The sequence below is a fragment of the Dermochelys coriacea genome, chromosome 3 (assembly GCF_009764565.3).
Source record: "Dermochelys coriacea isolate rDerCor1 chromosome 3, rDerCor1.pri.v4, whole genome shotgun sequence".
Lineage (NCBI taxonomy): Eukaryota > Metazoa > Chordata > Testudines > Dermochelyidae > Dermochelys > Dermochelys coriacea.
The window spans coordinates 97,364,616-97,387,331 of record NC_050070.1 but is presented as its reverse complement, the minus strand read 5'-3'; the positions used below and the strand labels follow the sequence as shown (position 1 = coordinate 97,387,331).

At 47.4% G+C, this 22,716-nt stretch overlaps 2 protein-coding genes across 4 annotated transcripts in view; both read right to left on the bottom strand.

Annotated features, from left to right (window-relative positions):
• NCOA7 (nuclear receptor coactivator 7) overlaps positions 1-22,716 on the bottom strand; it is a 144,789-nt gene that overhangs the window by 60,831 nt on the left and 61,242 nt on the right. For all 3 annotated transcript variants that reach the window (XM_038395949.2, XM_038395950.2, XM_043510907.1), the window contains one exon: positions 8,829-9,079. In XM_038395949.2, the coding sequence (XP_038251877.1) occupies positions 8,829-9,079 (251 nt within the window). Of the gene's footprint in view, positions 1-8,828; positions 9,080-22,716 lie in introns of those variants that run through there.
• On the bottom strand, positions 14,716-15,706 carry LOC122459345. Its single transcript, XM_043510908.1, has 2 exons — positions 15,334-15,706; positions 14,716-15,299 (listed from the first exon to the last, which is right to left on the bottom strand). Exons 1-2 carry the CDS (start codon positions 15,684-15,686, stop codon positions 14,936-14,938), a joined length of 717 nt encoding a protein of 238 aa, XP_043366843.1. The 5' UTR covers positions 15,687-15,706; the 3' UTR covers positions 14,716-14,935.

The following is a 22,716-nucleotide window of genomic DNA, read 5'->3' as shown; positions in this document are numbered from 1 at the left end:
TAGGCTGCCTAACAAATCAGCCAAGAACCCCAGAAACTACCTAGAGTGAAGAAGACCTGATACTGAAAGACCTACTATTAGGGCATGTTTACCCAGACATCACAAAAGAAGGTGTATGCTTTTTGAAAGACATCAAGGTTTTAACAGTATGTAAGATGAATTGGTTTTTATACAAAAAGCTTATCTATTCATCTTAAAAGAATTAGCTTCAATTAATTGTTTGAAATGGGCAGTTTCTTTGAAATGTTCGTTGTAATCGTTGATTATTTGCAGGGAGTTATGAGGTTGTGAATTAGTGAAAAAAAAAAACCACACTCCTGAGCGCTGCAAGTTTCAGCGCTGTAAAGGCTGTAAGGGCTGTAAGGGCTACTCCCCTTGTGGGGGTGGGTTTTTTTACAGCGCTGGGAGAGCTCGCTCTCTCCCAGTGCTGGTGCCGCAATTACGCAGCCACATTAAAGCACTTTAACGTTGCTAGTGAAGACATACCCTTACACAGGGTAGGCATGCATCCAGTGCCCAGCCCTGCATGTTCCCAGAATGTTGTCACATAAAGAGATTTGGGGGTGGGACAGGAGAGCTAAGGATCTGCCTCTTTATGGATCCGCCATCCCCTACATAATGAGGGTGCAGTATTGCAGCAGTAGCCACTGAACAGCTCTGCTGCTATACTGCAGTCTTGGCTGGAGGATGATTCCTTCATCTCCAGTCCCTTCTAGAAACCTCCGCTACCCTCAGTCCAGCTAGTTGGGCTACATGTTAGGGGAACAATTTGCCCCACTAGGGCTTGATTTTCAGAGGTGCTGCAACTTCTACTGGCTACAATTAAGGATGGTGAGTGCTCAGTACTTCAGAAAGTCAGGTAGTCAAGGGGTGTCACAAGGGTAGCAGAATCAAACCTTTTATGGTTACATCTGATGTAGAAAACTGGCCCTTTGCCAGTGACAGTTTATATGGGTTTTGTTTTTGAAATGTACCTCGCCTTTTTCAGGTCAAATTACGAGAAGAACTTTATTAAATTATGCCCTCAGCTTCTTATTGATGTTAAATAAAATCATATATTTTAAACAAAGTGGTTTAAAATACCAAATAAGACTACCACATTAGCACAGTAATGCTTCAGTTTTAGGTCAACTCTAAATTGAAAATTCCACACTAAAAAGTCATTTTTTCTCTGAGCTCTGATGTTACTGTATGTTTTTTTAATTTGCGCACGCCAGTTCAGAAAAGTGTTTAATAGGATTATGTCTATTTAATAAGACTGTTACCAATAAAATACATATTATTTGAAGTGTATCCCCAATGTACTACGCAGTATTATGTATTTAAGTTGTCTAACCTTTTCATTACAAAAATTTTTCAGACAGCATTATTTAAAGAGCTTCCACGCCTCCATGATTTGCAAGAGGACTTTGAAGTTTGACAGTGGGATAGTCTTAGCATTAGGGAGTTACCTTCTGCTGGTCCCATGTAATCAGTGCAGATTTGGCTGTGATATGAGCTATTGAACATTGTCATTTCCCATCTGTGTTTTACTTACTACCTATAGCTTGTTCTTGGCCTGCTGCCAAAATCTCTGAATATTCTATTAACACTGCACGTGCACCACCCTTCAGGTGGCCTCATGCAGAGCACCTTTAGATATGACACAAACAAAATGAATCTTCCTCCTGTTTTCCCCCATTAAAATACCCTTTGTCTTAGGGGATATACACTTCTCCATATGCATTTATAACAAGATCTTTAATTACATGATCACATACTATTTTTCCCACAAGATCCTGCCTCATTCACCTTACTAGATGGACTGCTATGGTGATGAATCAGGGTTGTGTAATGAAGGAGGCCCCTCTGGCATCTCTGCCACATTTACTGAAAAAAAGGAAGGTGTATAGTGAATGGGGCAGGGGATTATAAGAAAAGAATGGATGGCTTTGTGGTTAAGGAAAGTTAAATGCCACCCTGCAGAATTGGATTCTATCCCTGCCTTAGAGTTCCTATGTGATGTTAAACCAAACTTTTGACAAAAGTTGGCCCCTAATTGGGTGTTCACCACTTTTGAGGTGCTCAAATTAAGACATACGGAGCACTCACAACTGCAGCTTTAGTCAATGGAAGCTGTGGATAGTCAGCCCATCTGGTCGTGAGACAGAGTGTAGTGTGGAGGAATGAGCACACGGCAGTGAGTCAGGCGGTTTTGAGTCTGAATGCTGGCTTTGCCCATTGACTCAGTGTATGGCTTCAGGAGATCATGTCACCTTTCTGTTTCAGTTTCCCATCTGTAGAATGGGGCAGTACACTAAGGGTACCCTGAGGGTATGCCTACACTGCCGTTGGGAGCATGCTTGCCATCGCGGGTAGACAGGCCTGCACAAGCTCTGCTGGGCTCCTGTTCTAAAAATAGTCAGCATGGGCGTAGCCCAGGCAGTGGATAGGGCTAGCTGCCCAGGTGTGTAGCCAGAGGGTCCGGAAGGGTTTGTATATAGGCAGCTGGCTCGAACCGCTGCCAGTGCTACCCCTGGCTACACTGTTATTTTTCGTGTGCTAGCCTGAAGTGGCACACTACTCCAGCTAGAAGTAGTGTCTGTCTGCACCAACTGGGAAGCAGAAGCATGCTCCCAGCTGCAGTGTAGATGGACTCCAGGGCTCCCACGCTAGCGCCAGACTCTCCCCTTAACAGATATGCCTGCCTGGACTTAAGGAGGCTCTGGAGTGCAACTGGTAGGGAAGATTACTCCTGGGGGGATTCTGCGTGACTGCAGGCCTGCAAAAAACACCCCCCCTCCACGAATTCCTATCCTTCCCTGCAGAAAACGGCAGGGAAGCACAGGGAAGCCACTCAGGGAGACGACCAGGGGCACAGGGTTTTGGGGGGGGGGCGGGGTGAGGCACGGGTGGGCACAAGGGGTTACGTACCATTGCCCCCCCCCTTCCCATTGCTGCAAGCGCAGAGCTGCCCAGCTGCAGGAGGCTGCCTCTGGGCTCCGCTGAGTCCGCAGCTGAACGCAGCCTCCTGGATCCTAGTGCTAGTCATGCTCCCCTTCTGTGCAACAGTGAGTGCCTGCGGTGGGGTTGGGTAAGGGGGTGTGGGGGAAATGAGGGAAGGGGGGTGAAGGGGAGGCAGTGGGGAAGAAAATGGGGGTGAAATAAGGCTGGGGAGGGGAATGTGGGAGTGAGGGGGATGGAGAATAAAAGGGGATAGAGGAATCACAGGGGAGAAGCAGGAGCCTGGCATGTGGCATCTCCTCGGCAGCAGCTGGGGCTCCCCCGTTAAGCAAGCCCTAGCCCATCGAAACCTCACCCCAACCATCCCTACCCCTCTACACCTGGACCCCTCTGATGAGCCCCCACCCCAATGATCCCCAACCAGCTGCTAAAAGCGGGATTAGTAGTAGGAATTTCTAGAAGAGGCCACTGCCAGGAATCACAGCAGAGGAGGCAAGAAGATATTGCCTGAAGTGCAGAGAAGAAGGTGGATCCCAAAGGTCAAGGAGGGAAGGGGCAAAATCAGGAGTGAAGTGATAATGTCTCCACTAACACTGAGAGCAGAGACAGATAGAGGTTGCCTAAAAGCTGAGATGCCAAGAAAATGAGGGCGGAAGATACAAAGCAAGCTTTTATAGGGTTAGATTTAGATGTCAAAGAGAAAGATTTTATAAATCTATTTCAGAGCTATAGGTCCAAATTGGAGGTTGCTAATTTGCATGAGAAAGATCAAGAAGAGGATAAATAATCAGGAAGGACTGCCTGGCAGTGTAATCTATTAAACTGTGCAATCTTCTCCCCAAGGATGTGGTGGCAGCTCCCTAGCCTGGGATATTTAATAATAAATCAGTCAAAACACTAGAAAATGTACTGTGGGGAACAACACTGCACTGGGAGAGGTCTTAGGTAAACTAAAAGGAATTTTTCATTTCCACTTTCTGATTCTTTCCTACAGAATCAAAAGGTGCAACAGCTATTCCTTTTTGGTTCTGATACGTCACCTACTGGCCTCTAACAGTAACAACAACAAGATAACATCATATTCCTTCTTTATATATTCTACTAACATTTCTCATTCTCATGTCATATTTGGAACCTCTTCCTAAGATAGAAAATGAAAAATCAATTCCTTCTATGAACCATCTCCTCCTCCAAATCGAACAGAAAAGCAACAGTGCCCAGTTAATATGCATTTCCACACTCTTAAGAAGCTGCATTATACTCATCCTAATGTAAGAAGTGGCATTTGTTGAGTCACTGAAATTGTGCGGACAGAAAATATTACACAACTCTATTAAGGGGACTGACATTCAAAGTGAAAGAATGCGAAAGTCACAGTCAGCATTTACAAATTAACACAGGCATGCAGATTTACATGCTTGCAATGAAGATTCATGGAGTCTACATAATGATTTATAGTGAGATGTGGTGCTCCTCCCCCTTCTCCCCAATAAGAATAAATAAAGAAGGCTTTAAGACCCTGTGAAGCATGAAAGGGAGATTATTAAGAGGACAAATTTCTGCTAGACTGACAGACTTGTCCTTCCTAGACTCAAAGCACTTGTGATTAAACTTCCATTAAGCCATGTTATATATTATGCATCCACAATCACATTAGCACACAGATGAGGCAAACTGTAGTACCATTAATACATCTAATACATTTCTTTCTTTTCCACAGAAGCACAAAGGTGTACTGGAAAATCATAAACTATTACTGAGAAATAATCTCAGAAACCATTAAATGTTAAAGGTCTAAAGTGTAGAGTTAAATTATACAGATATTCCTCAAGCTAGCAGCCACAACAAACCACCACCACCAAAACATACAAATGTTCCCAACACTAGATAGATGGACAGGCAGAAGAACAAGTGAGAGTGAGGTTACTGGGTTTAGTTAAAGCACTTCAGGGCTTGTCTAGAGAATACTAGTCAAAACCACACATAGACTGAATGAAGTATGGCACGGACACTCTCCATTAGCCTGCTTGTTAAGGAAGTCCTGTGATACTTTAAATAAGCATGTGAACTGTTTGCAGGATGCGTGTGTACATATTATTGATTGGGCAGAAAGTATCCCCTTATTGGTAGGGCCCTGTGTGTTCTGCCACTGCAGAACTCCTGAATTCACCCCTTCGTACAGAACTGCGCACCGGGATCTAATTAGATTTTTAAAAATAAATAAATAAATAAATAAATGTTTATACCCTTATGGTTGAGAAGATTACTTTGAAAACGTTAACTAGCGTAAGGGCATGTCTACACTTAAAATGCTGCAGTGATGCATCTGCACTGGTGCAAATACACCACTGTAGCACTTCAGTGAAATGCTACTATGTAGACGGGAGAGCTGCTTCTGTTGGTATACTTAATACATCTCCCTGAGAAGCAGTAGCTATGTTGATGGGAAAAGTCCTCCCGTTGACATAGCGCTGTCTACTCCGGGGCATAGGTTGTTATAACTGCGTTGCTCAGGGATGTGGATTTTTCACACCCCTGAATGACGTAGTATACTGACGTAAGTTTATAGTGTAGACCTGGCCTCAGTGATTTGTCTGCTTGAGTTTGCAGAGCTTGAAACAAACTCTGAGAGGTATGAACTGCATCTTAGTTCAGTTGATTAAATCTGTAACTTTAAGATGATCATTTCAATGTCAACATTGTTAACTACTACCTCATGTTGATCATTTTAGCAGCAACAACTAGCCATTGTGCTTGTCCCACAATCTCAATCTTCCCATACCTCCCAGGTTCCCCTCCAAAAATTTCTACAAACCAAATAGGTAAAAATCTGGTATTCTGAAACTGTGAAGCTATCGTAAAATAAACCTAATTTAGTACGAGGATTAATAATACAGGGACTACTGTATGGATTATATTAGTCATTTTTATATTTAATCTGATAATAAAACTCAATTTTCAAATGTATCATCTGAAGCTGCCCAGAGTTTTCCCCAGAGTGCTGCAGAATCCAGAGATCCCGAATTTGGGTGTGGCATATAAACAGCTTTTCAGATCACTTTTCAAGCATACCAGTCCATTTTAAACATCACATCATTGATGAGATAAATTTTGTTAATATAAATTCAGTCTCTGCATTCTCAGTTTACTCAGATTGAGATGCTAAACGCTCTCCTTATAAAGGCTCAGGGGGCACATTTTTTGCTGGAAAGGACCAGCTTGCAAAGACACTCAAGAGAAAACGATGGCAGGGAATGTGACCACAGAAGAGCCTTGAAGGAGTACAGGGAGAGAGGAGGGCAGCATCATGATGTTTACAGTCCTAGCAACTTCATTTTCGTGTTTGTCATGTTTTTCCAAGAAAGTTCCAATAGTTCTTCAATGTTTCACAAAAACTCTGAAACACTAAAACAAATTCCAGCCATCTCACAAAACTCAGAACTTCTCCAGATTGTCATTCTCTATTTAAAAATGATCTTTTAGAGAAAGGGTTCTATAACAAGATTTCATCTAAATCATTTTAAGTAAAAACACTTAATAACCACAGTATTTACTTTGGTGTCTTTCAATTTGTCATTTGTAAATACTTGCAAAAAGGTTTGCCAGAACAACTAAACAGAAGTAACTTAAAAGATTTATTCTTCAATCCAAACACTTCAGTGTTCCTATACTAAAGATGCTATTGCAAATACATTGTTGATCTGAGGCAGTGCTCAAGATAAACTGAAGTACAATGTTTTTAAAACTTCTAAATTGTTGATCTCTTTGGGTCCAGCTCTGCCAACACTTTACACACAAGGAATTTTGCTCAAGTGAATGAAGTTACCAACAAGCAAAAGAGTTTACAGGATAGAGTCTTTAAAAAAAAAAAAGTCACAAATTTCCACAGAAGAGCTTTGGTTAATGTACAAGAGAGATTCTCAAACTGTTGACTAATCTGCACATGCTGCTCACAAGGCACTAGCTCCTTTTTGGTTGCTGATTTTTTAGTACAATGCAGGATATTCAGAGTGAAGTGGGTTTTCATGAATGTGCAGGGCACAAATTGTAACAGTATAGCATGTAACACAAAAAGGTCATGTTTTTATGATGTAAAATGTACAATATTATTTTTTTAAAGACAGCTTTGTGACAACAAGTCCTCACAAAACAAGATTGCAGTGAGGCCATATACTGACACCATAAATTAAACATTAGTTAATGGTTACTTTTTCTATCAAATTCCCAATACAACATTTGGAAGACAAAATATATTATTTTAAATCATATTTGTCCTGTGACTACAGGTGGGTTAACAGGCCACTTAACCTTGAACGGTCCCTTAGAATATGTGCTACTTATGCTAAATTATCTGTTCGATCTTATATTTAGCTGTGACATTCTAAGTACCTTTCCCAGTACTGAGAAAGAGCTCTGTGAAGCTTGAAAGCTTGTCTCTCCCACCAACGGAAGTTAGTCCAATAAAAGATATTACCTCACCTACCTTGTCCCTGAAATGATTTAGATAGGGTGATCATACATCCCTTTTTGACCCGGACAGTCCCCTTTTTAACCTCTGTCCCATGACTTTTTTTTTTGCAAAATTGGGCATTTGTCTCGTTTGCTCTTGCCCTAAGGGGGTGCAGAGGAACATTTGGGCAATAGCAAATGGGACAAATGCCAAGTTTTGCCTAAAAAGTTGTGAAGTCCGTGACTTCAGCTTGGGAGAGCAACACCAGGTGGCTTAGGCCAGCCCAGTGCAGTGGGGCTCAGGCAAGCGTCAATGCCAGGCGACTCAGGGCTAGCCCGAGCTGCCTGGCATTGCCACTTACCCAGTGTCCCATTTTCAGTTTAGGGAAATATGGTCACCCTAGATTCAGGGAATGTAACAAAATGTAATCCAGACCAACAGACTGGACGCTACATATAGACTCTGATCTTGCAAACACTTGGACGCGAGCTTAACTTAGAGGCACAAGCTAAACTTTATTTCAATAGGATTATTCACATGTATAAAATTAATAAGTGATTGTGAGACCATGGACAATTTTTTTTAATCATTTATCCATGTCTCAATGCCATATCTTCTCAAGACTATGGGTGGATTGTTTTTAACACTTATTTCACTGCACTGCAAATAGAACAGGACTTGCATTTAAAAACAACACACTTCAAGATTGCTATATATTCAGTTGTCAGTATGCAAAAAACAAACTGAAAAACAATACTGAATGTACACCATCAATTTAAAAAATACAAACCACCTCACATTTCCACAACTGAAAAGGAAGAAAATTATTTCTATCTTTTCATTTGATTACTTCATGATACTGATAGTACATTGCCTACAGCCAGTTTCCCCTGTTTTGTGTTGGCATTTCATACAGTAACAGGGAAAAGAAAAAACATTAAAAAAAAAATAGGAAACCAGTGACTGAAACATGACAAAAGTTGGCAGAAGGGAACTAGGCTATGTCTACATTATGAACTAGGGGTGTGGTTTCCCTGCTCACGTGACAGCTCTCATCGAGCAAGTGCAAGTATACATAGCAGTGTAACAGCGGTAGCACTGGTTGGTGTGTAGTCAGCACGGCTCAGCCGTGCCTCCACTGCCACTACCTGTGCTAGTGTGACTGCACTACTACTTATACTCATGCTACCTTAATGACAGCTAGTGTGAATATCTGTAAGTAAGCAGGGGAATCACACCCTTAGCTCATAGTGCAGACATAGCCTTTGGGGCAGGGGCAGTACCTGAAACTACATTTTAACTAATTTTTAGATATTACAAGATTTCAAGTTGACTATCCCTTTAAGGAATACCTAAGTCAATCACATGAAAAAAAGATATTAAGAACTACCAAAACAATACTGTGTCAAAATACTGTAGTGCTATCATCACTCACCAGTATTATAGTATCTTTTCAGCTCTGTGCGCCTGATATCTTTTAGCTGATTATATTTTTTCTTTTTCTTCTCTTCTTCGGTGACACATTCCTTTTCCTCAGCAAGTTTGCAGTTGTCTTCAGAACTGATTTGCTCCAAAATGACCTTACTGCCATCATCCTTCCCAACCTGAGTTCTGGAAGCAGTGGTTCCACGAGAATTAGCAGCGACTGTCTCAGCATTTTGTTTGGCTTGCTTTTTCTTTTTCAACCTAGATAAAATATAAATTTTAAAAAAATGAGAGTGAGATGTGGTCTCTTACTGGGAACTGATTAACTGAGCTGACCAATCTTATTTCTGCAAATGAATTTATTATATGGTGACTCACTACAATCTCTCTCTCTCTCTCTCTCTCTCATGCACACACACCCTTCACAAAACACACTCTTTTCTCTATACAGTTATAAGGAGTGGGGAAGGGGGAGAAGCACTGTTTTCAAGATGAGACAAGGGATAAAATCAAAACTATTCCAGGTCTAAATGTATTATAACACAATAGGTAAAGTTATAATTTCACAGTTGGCTGCCTCTGCTTTATCATAGAATCATAGAATCATAGAATATCAGGGTTGGAAGGGACCCCAGAAGGTCATCTAGTCCAACCCCCTGCTCAAAGCAGGACCAAGTCCCAGTTAAATCATCCCAGCTAGGGCTTTGTCAAGCCTGACCTTAAAAACCTCTAAGGAAGGAGATTCTACCACCTCCCTAGGTAACGCATTCCAGTGTTTCACCCTCTTAGTGAAAAAGTTTTTCCTAATATCCAATCTAAACCTCCCCCATTGCAACTTGAGACCATTACTCCTCGTTCTGTCATCTGCTACCATTGAGAACAGTCTAGAGCCATCCTCTTTGAAACCCCCTTTCAGGTAGTTGAAAGCAGCTATCTTGTTTGAGCTAGCTTGTTTTGATATAAACTTATTTAATTACATTTTGTTCAAGGTTATTTATCAGCAGCCACTCATATTCTGTTCTATAAAGGTTGTTACATCACCCTCACCACCATAGTTTCTGAATGCCTATTGCATTAAGCAACATAACTATGGTTCTGTCAGGACTGTTCATATAGGGCTGTTCTCAAGCTGTCTCAGTTTCTAGAAGAGAAATCTTAATGCCCTGCCTGTAATTCTCTACAAAATCTTTTATCACAAGAGATTTTTTTTTTCAAAAATGCCTTAAAATATACCCAAAGTGAGAGATGCATGGCAGGTGTCATAACTGCTGTTCCAGTCACCATCTTTTGTACTCAATTTCAGTAAGAACACCATTTAACTAAGAGATCGTCATGAAGATTATCAATGGTAATGTAATCCTTACAACAACCCTCTGTTACCACTGGTTTACAAATCACTGACACAAACTGTACAAACAGAAAAACAACTAACCTCAATGATCCTTCCCTCTAGTGCATTAATAGCTTTTCAGTTACAGGGATACTAAGGAGGATGCTATATGTTGTTCTCTGAGGCTGATAATAGTCATTATGTATGTGCATTGAGAGAAGATAGCCATAAAACTACAACTATTAAGGATCCATTACAGTTATGAAAATGTTTCATGAGCTTGTACAAATGGAATAGGATGGGAAGGGAAAACCCAACATACATACAAGGACTGCAAAAGAGGTGTACTTCCATCAGATATATTTGTAACATACCAAGAGATTATAGTATTAATATGTTTCCTGGCTCAGATTTTACAGTAAAAAAATCCAGGAGGGGGAATCAAGATTTTCAAAAGTGACTGATGATTTCAGATGCCTCGATTTGTGCTACCCAAGTTGAGACACCATAAAGGGGTCTGATTTTCAGAGGATGGGTGTCAGGCCCCTTTAAGGTGTCTCAACCTGGGCAGCACAAATGGGCAGCATTTTCTGATAACCAGAGCCAATCCGGTGTCTCAAAGGGGAACCTAAAAATTGCAGCACCCAAAATCACTAGTTGCTTTTGAAAATCTCGGTCCACAAATTTATATTTGGCATAAACATCTCTGGACACGGTCTTAGTACAGCTTTTAAATTTGTCCTGTCTCTATTATATTGCACGTTTATAAACTTTGTGTTTTTTGTAAACCTTATTTACAAAACCAAGGAGGTAATTTCATGTCAATAAAATCCACTTCCATTCTTGCTTACATTTTTTACAACAGTTTTCACCTCAAATACAATATAAAATACACAGATTTCTCTGTCTGAGCTCCAGAAACTCTCAAGGTTTTCTTCATTGTCAGTGGGGAAAAAAAATCCAGTATGATATATAAAGATTCTTGTTTCAATCCATCTCATGTCAAGTGGCAATTATCACAAAACTGAACTGACCGAGCAGATCATGGTGTCGTGCAGCTCCCATTCATGGTTAGCATAGAAGGAGTGGCTGAGCATGTCCGCTAGGGAGTTGCTTGTGCCTGGTAGGTATATGGCGTGGAGGGTGACTTCGTGCCTGAGACACCAGTTCCAGAGGTATATGGCCTCCACACAGAGACATGGGGACCTGGTGCTGCCTTGTTTGTGTATATATACACACACAACTGCTGTCATGTTGTCTCAGACCAGTTGAACACGTCGGGATCTGATAAGAGGCAGGAATACCTGGCAAGCAAGGCAGGTGGCCCGCAGTTCCAGGATGTTGGTATGCATCCATGCTTCCCTTGGCGACCAGAGGCCCTGAGCTGTGTGGCCCTCCAAACGGGCGCCCCACCACACGAGCAAGGCGTCCGTGGTAAGAATGGTGTGGGGCGCGGGGCAATGAATGGGGTGCCAGCCAGGACCTTCGATAGGTTGCATCGCCATGTGAGGGAAGCCAGAATGGAGGTGGGGAGCAGGACTGGCTTGGCCAGTTGGTCCAACTGTGGGCTGTAGACTTACTGGAGCCACAGTTGGAGGCAGTGCATACACAGGCGGGCATACAGTGCCACTGAGGTGCAGGCTGTTATGTGGCCAAGGAGGGAAATGTACGTGGATGGTAAGCATGGTTAAGGTTCCATGGAGGGACTGGTGGGCAGGAGTCCAGGAACCGCCCTCCAGTCCTTTAAGGAACCGCCCCACCATTGGGTGGGAAAACACCAAACCTCCTGAGAACCCCGGATGGAAGGCGGAGATGGCCGCCAGGTGCACTCTGAGTGAGGACGGGGCTAGTCCTTGCTGCTTGAGGTGCAGAAGGTACTCCAGGATGGCCTGCACCAGGGCCTGGCACAGTCGCATCTGTCGGGGGTTCACACCAACACGAGAACCTTTTCCACTTGGCCATATAGAACGCCATGGTAGAGGGCTTTCTACTGCCAAACAAAATCTGCTGCACTGGAAGGGAGCACTGGCTCTCCAGGGCGTTTAGCCACAGAGCCTCCATGCCATCAGGTGCAGTGACTGTAGGTCGGAATGGAGAAGCTGCCCGCCGTCCTGTGTAATGAGGTCCCAGTGTAGGGGCAGGACTACTGGGGCCTCCACCGACAGCTCTAGGAGCGATGTGTACCAGTGCTGGCAGGCCCTGGCTGGGGCGATGAGGATCACCGCCGCCCTGTCCCTGCGCAACTTGAGTATGACCTTGTGCACCAAGGGGAGCGGGCGGAAGGCATACATCGAGCCCCCTCTCCACGGGATCGCAAACACGTCCACAAGTGAACCCGGGCTGCGGCCCTGGAACGAGCAGAACCACGGGCACTGGGCGTTGGCCCTGCTGGCAAACAGATCTACCCGGGGAAACCCCCACCTGCGGAAGACCGAAAGCAAGACGTCCACCCTGAACGTCCACTCGTGCATGCGGTACGACCTGCTGAGGGAGTCCACCAGCTCGTTTCGTACCCCTGGGAGATAGGATGCCTCGAGGTGAATTGCATGGGCTATGCAAAGATCCCAGAGGAGGAGAGCCTCACGACAAAGTAGCAAGGAACGAGCCCCACCCTGTTTGTTTATATAAAACATGACAGTAGTGTTGTCTGTCAGAACTGTCACACTGTGACCACTCAGAGTGGTGTGAAAGGTCTGGCAGGCGAGACGTACCGCCCTGAGCTCCTTCACATTGATATGGAGCAACCGCTCTGCTCCAGACCACAACCCCTGTGTCATGAGGTCCCGCAGGTGAGCCCCCCATCTGTGGTCTGATGCGTACGTCACCAGCATCAGGTCCAGTTGTGGGGCGGCAAAGGGGATGCCTTTGCAAACCACAGGCTGGGACTGCCACCACAGCAGGGAGTCCAGCACGTCTCTTGGGGCTGTCACTACCAAGTCCAGGGGGTCCCTGCCTGGGTGGTACACCCAAGCGAGCCATGCCTGCAGAGTTCTGAGTTTCTGAGCACCTGGCCGTTGTCGCTGGAAACTGGCGAAAGGAGGCCACCGCTTGCTGGATAGCCTGGAATCGGGATACCGGAAGGCTTGCTCTGGCCTGCACCACATCCAGGACCATCCCTATGAATTCCACTCTCTGCGTGGGTACAAGCATGGACTTGGGGACGTTGACCAGGAGCCCCAGCTCACGGAACCACCTCAGGGCCACCTCCACATGGCCCCGCATTTCCGCCTCGTATCGGCCCGCCAGGAGCCAGTCATCGAGGTACGGGTACACCCGGATTCTCTGCCTCCGTAAGAAGGCCGCCACCACCGCCACGCACTTTGTGAACACCCTTGGGGCCACAGCTAGACTGAACGGGAGAACCACAAACTGGTAAAGTTCTCGGCCCATGGTGAAGCCTAGGAACTGCCGATGTGCTGGGTGGATGGCGATATGAAAGTACACGTCGTTCATGTCAAGGGCAGCGTACCAATCCCCCAGGTCCAGGGAAGGGAGGATGGTGCCCAGAGAGACCATGAGGAACCGGGCCTTGACCAGGAACTTGTTGAGCCCGCGCAGGTCTAGGATGAGGCGAAGGCCCCCTTTGGTCTTGGGGATGAGGAAGTACCGGGAGTAGAACCCTTTTCCCCTGAGGCAGTGAGGCACCGCCTCTACCGCCCCCACCTCTAGCAGCGAGAGGACTTCCTCCTCTAGGAAGAGGGGTCACTGAAGAGGGACGCGGAAGGGGGGCTGGAGGGGGAAGGGAGGCAAACTGCAGCGAGTACCCAATGGTCTGACGTAATGGTGGACCAGACACGGGAGAAACGGGACAAGCAGTTCAGGAAACAAAGCGATGTTTGTTCTGCACACCCAGCGACTTAAGCGTAGCTCGCAAGTCCTTGAGGCTATGTAGCCTCGTGTCTGTCTGGTCCGAGAAGAGCCCAGACCCCTCGAAGAGGAGGTCCTGGAGTGTTTTCTAGACCTTGAGTGGCAGGCCTGACTTCTGGAGCCATGCCAAGCACCTCATAGCAACCCCTGAGGCAATTGTTCTAACTGCTGCGTCTGCCGAATTCAGGGAGGCCTGGAGAGAGGTCTTGGCTACTGCCTTGTCCTCGTCCACCAGGCCTGTGAACTTCTGTTGGGAACCTTGTGGGAGGTTGTCCTTAAACTTCCCCACCGCTGCCCAGGAGTTTAAATTGTGCCTGTTGAAGATGGCCTGCTCATTCGCAATCTTCAACTGAAGGCTCCCTGATGAGTACACCTTTCTACCAAAAAGGTCCAGGTGTTTCGCCTCCTTGGCCTTAGGAGCCAAGGCCTGCTGTCCATGGCACTCACTTTCATTTACCGCTGAGACCACTAGGGAGCATGGACTCAGGTGGCAGAACAGGAACTCATAGCCCTTAGATGGGGCAAAGTATTTACGTTCCACTCCTTTGGCCATTGGAGCGGTGGAGGCCAGGGCCTGCCATATAGTCTTATAGATAGACTGGATGGTCTTAATGAGCGGGAGCGCTATTCTGGATGGACCTTCGGGGCTCAAAATGTCCACCATGGGGTCCTCCTGCTCAACCATCTCCTTGGCCTGCAACCCTGCACAGCACTTCCTGGTGGGCTCTATGGTCTATCGGCAGAGGGCCGGACACCTCTGTACTCGTCACGGCCTCATTGGGGGAAGACGAGGAGGTTAGCTGCTGCTCGACCCCCTATGGTTGGTACTCCTGCTCCCCTTCTCCTATGGGAGGGGCCTCCAGCTCAGGCCAGGGCAGGAGTCCATGGGACGGCACCAGGCTCGGTGCCAGTCTCTCCGGTTATGCTGGGGGGATGCTGGAGGCCTGGATACTGTAGCCTCCGGCACCGTCTGGGGTCAGTGCAGGGACCGGGACCGCTGCACTGAGTAACTTGCCCTGCACGGGGCCCCTTGGTGCTCCTGATAGGCCCAAGGGGTCCAGAAGGGTCAATGACCTGGAGGCCCCATTGGGGTTGCCAGTTCCCCTGAGGGTCCCTGCTGTCTGGAGCCCAGTGCGGGTAGCTATAGTGGCCGAAGTTGGTGCCGGACAGCGGCGCCGCCGATCGTGAAGGCCATGGCAGTGCCAATAATCTGCGCCGGCGGGAGAACGAGTGGCTCCTGGCTGAGTGGGAGCGGTACCAGTATCCCGGGGACCGGGACCTGGACTGGGACCGGGACCGGTGCCGGCATTCCCTGGACTGGGACCATCTGCAGGAGTCCTCTGGCGAGAGCCGTCTCAACTCCTCCTGGTGCCAGTCTCTGGGTGGTGCCAGAGAACAGCGTTCCCTTTCCAGTGCTTCTTCGCGCCAACCTGCTGCCATTGCCGAAATTTCCTTCTGGGCTGCTGGCAAGTGAGAGTCCGCGGAATTGGAACTCAACCGGGACCAACTCTGGGAGCGGTGCCAGGGCGGTATCTTCGAGCAGCACACCATTGCCAGCTTACCCCTCGACAGCACCCAAGGCATGGGTGCCGGAGGGTTCTCCCCATATGGGAGGAGGCTCACCGCAGACAGCTCAATGAGGTCCTTTGCAGCTTCAAAGGTGCCAGACATGGAGGGCTGATCCGTTATGCCCTCGAGCCCATTGTCCGCACTGAACTCACTAAGGTCTGGGCTCGGTGGGGCTTGTGCTGCTGGGACCACCGGTGTCCACACCAGTACAGCGACCTTCCTGCTCTTATCAGCACTCGGGGTCTTGGGAGGCGCCGGCCTCCTGTGCGGAGAACGACCGCGCCTTCCTTTCGGCTGCGCCGGGGGCCGCACCAGGGAGGACGAGAGGTGCTGGGGCCTAGCCTGGCACTCTGGGGCCGACAGTTTACGGTGCTTAGCTGGTGCCAGGTCTCTCAACGGCTCCGGGGCACTATGCACCAAGGAAGCCTGAGCCGGCGTCAGGCATGCCAGGCCCAGCGGCTGCAATGCGGCCTCCATCCACAGTTGCTTTAGACGAAGGTCTCTTACTTTCCTTGTCCTTGGCTTAAATGCCTTGCAAATCCTACACCATTCAGTTTGATGTCTGTCCCCCAGGTAACATAGACATAAGTCGTGGGGGTCACTAACTGGCATAGGTTTGCGGCATGTGGCGCAAGCCTTGAAGCTGTGGGCCTGCGACATGCCCCGCGGCCCGGGGCGGGTGCTGGAGGCCTCCAAGCACCTACTGACTTAAGTGTCCACAATAGGTATGTTAACAAACTGATAACAGCTACTCTAAAGGCTAAGGGACTACTCTTCTACGAGAGAGAGAGAGAGAGAGAGAGGTTGTTCCAACACCGCCACGGACAGTAAGAAGGAACTGGAGGGGGTCGGGCCAGTGGGGGTATATATGCACGGCGCAGTGGCACCATTCGGGGGGCCCCGCCGGCCCGACGGGAGCCGCTAAGGGAAAAAGTTTCCGATGCTCATGCACGCGGTGCACGCACACCTAATGTGGAATGGATGTAAACAAGCACTCGAAGAACTTGTGTATGCATTTTTTCAGCAACCACAGATCCACCCCCCTTCTTCAGCACAAGGAAATAGGGGAGTTGAAACTATGGCCATGGTAGCTGCACGGGACACATTCTATGGCACCCTTATGTAGGAGGGTGTTCACTTCCTCTCAGGGGAGATCGCAATGGGAAGGATACCCTCGGCCACCATGGTGCAGGCCACAAGGAGGGAATGAGAGGAACTCTATGGGGTACCCCTGGTGAACAACATGCAGCACCCAGTAGTTGGTAGTGATCTTGTCCCAGTTGTGGGCAAACAGGGCAAGATGTCCCCTGAAAATAATCAGAGGTGCTGTGGGAGGAGTGAAGTGAGGTTTGTGGGTCTCAGAGGAAGAGTCAAAAGGACTGCTTGGATGAATGTTGTGGGAAGTTAGAGATGGCGGAAATGGCAGTGGCAGCGGCAGAGTAGCGAGGTCACTGTGTGTGTGGGCATTGGCGACATGGGTCTGCAGGTGTTGAGGGTAGGGCTGGTAGGCAGTGTGAGGGTGGGGTCGGAAGGACGATCGCTGTTGTCTGCGATTTGGGGCCAGGGTATAGATACCAAGCAACCAGAGGGTGGCACAGGGAGTTGTTAAGACTTATCCATTTTATCGCTGAAGAGTTTGTGGTTGTCAAAGGGAAAGTCCTCTAGGATGGTCTGGACCTGCTTGGGAAAGCCAGAGGACTGAAGCCAGGAATCCGGGCGGAACACCACCCCGGACACCAGAGAGCACAATATGGTGTCAGCAGCGTCAACCACGGCTTGGAAGGCCACTTTGGCAACTACCTTATCCTCGACCAACAGGGCCTGAAAATCCCTGAAATTTCTCTGTCGGGAGAAAGGCCCAGAACTCCGTCAACTTGGATTAAGAGAGGAAGTCGTACTCCACCAAGATGGCTTGGTAGTTGGCAGTGAAGAGCTGGAAGCTTACGGAGGAGACAACCTTGTGTCCCTGCAGGTCAAGTTTCTTCGCCACCTGATGAGGAGGGGTGGCCTTAAGGTGTTGCTGTTGGGCACACTCGGTCGCTGAATGAACTATGAGCAAGTTGGGAGACAGATGAGTAAACAAGAAGCCGTACCCTTATGGCACGAAGTAGCAGCCCACTTTGGGGTACGGGCACAGGAAGCCGGGGTGTGCCATACTCCTTGAGCTGGCTGTAAAATGGCTTTGTGGCTAGATAGGGCAGTACAACAAGGCCCAGAAGGTTGCAGGATGTCCAGGAACTGGTTCTGTGGGTCCTGAACTTCTTCCACTGGAAGGTTGAGAGCTGCAGCCATGCACCAGATCAGGTCCTGGTACTAACTGTGACATTGCACTCTATATGGTTTTATGAAAATATGCTGATGAGCGTGAATATAATGTAATTGAAATATGCTTCCTACAAAAGATCTCTTGTAAGGTATCATTACAAAGCTTATAATCTACTGAGTGTGGTCATCCTATTTGTATAAATGTATCACTCTTGTATCTGAAACTAGAAATATGAAATATAATTCTGAGGGCCTATAGTAATTATGCAAAGTGTGGGCCATTAATGGTGGTTTGGAATCTTGATGGCTCCCATTAACCAGGACAATTGACTGTAGATGTCTGTGTTTACTTGTAAGTCTTCCTGTATACCCGTGTGCTGGCAAGTGGGTAATGAAGTCATACAGTGACATGTGATCATCCGTCTTTAACGTGGTCCTTTTCCATTTAGAAGGAGGGGTGGGAACCCAGAGAGGGACAAAGGATTCCCACCTTGTGCAAAAGATATATAAGGGAGTGGAACAGAACAAAGGAGGCTGAAGTCCTGAGAAATCCCCCATCTACCACCTGAGCTGGAACAAGGGCTATGCCAGGGGAAAGGATTGGGCCCAGACTAGGAAGGCGTCCAGTCTGTGATAGAAGCTTACTGAAACATCTCTGAGGGTGAGACTTTATCTGTATTCAGTTTTCTTACTGTATTAGGCTTAGACTTGCGTGTTTTATTTTATTTTGCTTGGTAATTCACTTTGTTCTGTCTGTTACTACTTGGAACCACTTAAATCCTACTTTTTATATTTACTAAAATCACTTTTTACTTATTAATTAATCCAGAGCATATATTAATACCTGGGGGGGGCGGGAAACAGCTGTGCATTTCTCTCTATCAGTGTTATAGAGGGCAAATTATTGATGCATATACCCTGTATAAGCTTTATACAGGCTAAAATGGATTTATTTGGGGGTTGGACCACATTGGGAGCTGGGTACCTGGGTGTTGGAGACAGGAACACTTCTTAAGCTGTTTTCAGTTAAGCCTGCAGCTTTTGGGAGACATGGTTCAGACCTGGGTCTGGGTTTGCAGCAGGCTAGTGTATCTGGCACAACCAGGCAGGGCACTGAAGTCCGAAGCTGCCAGGGAAAACGGGTTCAGAGGTAGTCTCAGCACATCAGGTGGCAGTTCCCAACGGGGGTTTCTGTGATCCAACCCATCACACTGACTATGGTCGTCGTGGGGGAAGGAAGGCAGGATGAGCACGTCGTCTGCTGACGAGGAGGCTCCGGTAAGGACCAGCAATGCTGAGGGGTTTGTCGTAGACGGAAGCAGAGGCGGTGCAGGCAGGGTAGGCTGGTGATGTGGCAGCAAAGGTACCCCGCTGTTCTGGTAAGGATCCCAAACAGGCCAGTAGGGCCAGGCATACGGGTCACTGGGCATCGGTGACCCCCAGGGGTAACGAAACCATGCCTCGGTGGAAGGGCCATACACCTGTGGGGACAGCTGGCACTGAGGATCTGGGCTATAGGAGCATGCAGGGGAGAATGTGGGGTCCGGCTCAGAGGACCACTCTGAATCTGAGGATGGGTCCAGCAGAGACGGGGCCATTGGTGCTGTCGGCGCAAGATGGGGTGGAACAGGGTGCTCGGAGCAGGAGAGGTTCAGCCACTGGCGGTACTGACGGTGTGAGGCAGAGAAGCGCAGGGTGCTGCTGCAACAGGAGAGGTTCATCTGTTGGAGATGGAAGCCTCAAGGCGGCCGGAGACCTGGAGTGCCGAGGGGAGCCAGCATACGGCAGCATGAGCTCTGACATAGGCGTCAGTGAGGACAAGCATTGTGATGTGCGTGGATCCTGGCGTGAAAGTCCGGATGGCCCTGGCCACGTCGACAGTGCCGGAGATGAAGGCGATGGACCAGGTACCATGGTTGGAGGGGGCTCTGGCAGTTCATGGCGGCGCTTGGACTTATGCTCTGTGTGAGATTTCTTAGGAGGCAGAGCAGCCGTGTCGACATGCGACTTCTCACCTGACCTGGCACGAATTGAGGAAGCAATGCAGCATTTAGAGGTGGTCCAAGTTAGGAAGCCGCTCTTATGCCCATATCCATGTTTCTTATGTTCACCTGTAGGCCTGCAGCGGTTGTGTCGATTTCACTGGTGCTGCATGGGAAGGGCCCGCTCCAACAGATCTGACAGTGCCAGATCCGATTGCACCGTGGGCACAGTCTCCTCCATCACGTGTTTGTGGAGGCAAAGTTCCCTAGTTTTCTGAGTTCGAGGCGGGAATGACTAGCAGATTGAGCAGCAGGTAACGACGTGGGCTTCGCCGGGACAATAGAGACAGCGCTGATCCTCATCACTCACAGAGAAGGAACGCAAGCACGGAGCACAGGATGGGGGAGTGCCCTGCAAGGGGAAAAAAGTCCAACGGGGAGACCTAACTAACTAAAAACTGGTAGATAACTATATACAACTAGAAAAACTATTTACAGAAGTTCAGAAGGAACGGACAAGATTTTCTGAGTGGGCTAAGAGCATGATGGGTTCCGACTCTGGACATGCAGCAGTAAGGGGGAACTGGAGCGGCGTCGACCCACACAGTCTCTTAAAGCCTTGGACACACCACACGGCCAACAGAAACTACTACAAGCAGTTCCGGTTCCGGCACATGGCACACATGTGGAATCCATATAGGGGCCATCACTCAAAGAACTTGTGTTACAAAAACACAAATAATGGAGTTTGTGTTTAAAAATCTTAAACACATTGTCACAGCTGTACTTTAAGATCCAAAAGCCTACCATACAAAAGGGAATTTGTTAAGTGGCCTTTAGAATGAAAATGTAATGAACAATACTGCTATCACATAACCCCTATGATGTCTGACAACAGTTCTCACAGCTGAGGCCTCCCCAATCCCTCTATAATGTTACAATAGCCTCTTTTTAAGGGGAGACATGTTGACTGCTTAATTCCTTCTCTGTATAGTTAAACTTGCCTATCAACAGAGATGCACAGTTTTAACTTAAGGTGCATTTTTAAACTGATTTATTTAACCCAATGCAAAAGGCTGGGTGGACACTGAATATCAATTTAAACTCATCTTAATTTAGTTTATCTTAAATGGATTAGAAACAGGTTTAAACTAAATGGAAGGAGGTATGACCTAGCATGCGGGTGGGCAAACTTTTTGGCCCAAGGGCCAAGTAGGGAAGACTGTGCCTCCTCAAACAGCCTGGTCCATACCCCCTATCCGCCCCCTCCCACTTCCTGCCCCCTGACTACCCCCCTCAGAGCCTCCCACCCATCCAACCCCCCCCCGCTCCTTTTCCCTGACCGCCCCCCTGGGAATCCCCTTTGTTCCCCATCCCCTACCCCGCCAGAACCTCTGCCCCATCCAACTGCTCCCTGGCCCCTGACTGCCCCCCGGGACCTCCTGCCCCTTACCCAACTCCCCACCCCCTTACCATGCTGCTCAGAGCAGCATGTCTGGCAGCCGCCCGGCCAGCGCTAGACACACTGCTGCTCTATGCTGCAGGACCGCGCTGCTAGTGCGGCAGCATGGCTGCGGGGGAGGGAATACAGCAGGGGAGGGGCCAGGGACTAGCCTCCCCGGCCAGGAGCTCAGGGGCCGGGCAGGACGGTCCCGCAGGCCAGATGTGACCCGCAGGCCATAGTTTGCCCCCTGACCTAGCAGATAGAGCACTTAACTCAGATGCCAGAGACCTTTGTTCTATTCCTGGCTCTGCTGATGTCTGAACTTGGGCAAGTCACACATCACGGCTCTCTGCCTCAGTGTCCCCATCTGTAGCATGGAGATAATGATCCTGATTTCCTTTGTAAAGTGCTTTAAGATCTACTGATGACAAGAGTATGTGTGAGTAAGGTATTATTATTACAATAAACTGAAATAAGCTACTTTAAACAGAAATAAGAACATCTGCATAGGGGTTTACACCTGTTCAAATTGGTGAAAACTAATATGTAGACAAGGCCTTAGAAACACGAGACACAAGGTGAAGAAAAGCTAAAAAGAAAAAAAAAAAAAAAAAAAAAAAAGCTAAAAACCCATGAAAGCTTATGCTCCAATATGTCTGTTAGTTTATAGATGCCACAGGACTCTTTGCCGTAAAAACAGATGTGATTCTTAAATTTATCCTAACTACAGCCTAAGACCCAACCCTGCAATGAGCTCTACTAAGGCCTAATTAATTATCAGAAACAAATTCAATACAATCCACAGAGGTGTATAACAGTAGTTTAGAACTGAACTATATATACACATACATAAGGTCAGGTTTCAGAGAAGCAGCCGTGTTAGTCTGTATCCCTAAAAAGAAAAGTCTCCCACTGGAGTCTGTTTTTGAAGTTTTTTTTGTTGAAGAATTGCCACTTTTAGGTCTGTAATCGAGTAAAGAGACAGAAGTGTTCTTCAACTGGTTTTTGAATGTTATAATTCTTGACATCTGATTTGTGTCCATTTATTCTTTTACGTAGAGACTGTCCAGTTTGGCCAATGTACATGGCAGAGGGGCATTGTTGGCACATATCACATTGGTAGATGCGCAGGTGAACGAGCCTCTGATAGCGTGGCTAATGTGATTAGGCCCTATGATGGTGTCCCTTGAATATATATGTGGACACAGTTGGCAACGGGCTTTGTTGCAAGGATACTGCTGAATTGGAATTAATTTGCAAACTGGATACAATTAATTTAGGCTTGAATAAAGACTGGGAGTGGATGTGTCATTACAAAAAAGTAAAACTATTTCCCCTTGTTTATTTCCCCTCCTACTGTTCTTGTAAACTGCTGGAAATGGCCCACCTTGATCATCACTACAAAAGGCCCCCCTCCCCCGCTCTCCTGCTGATAATAGGT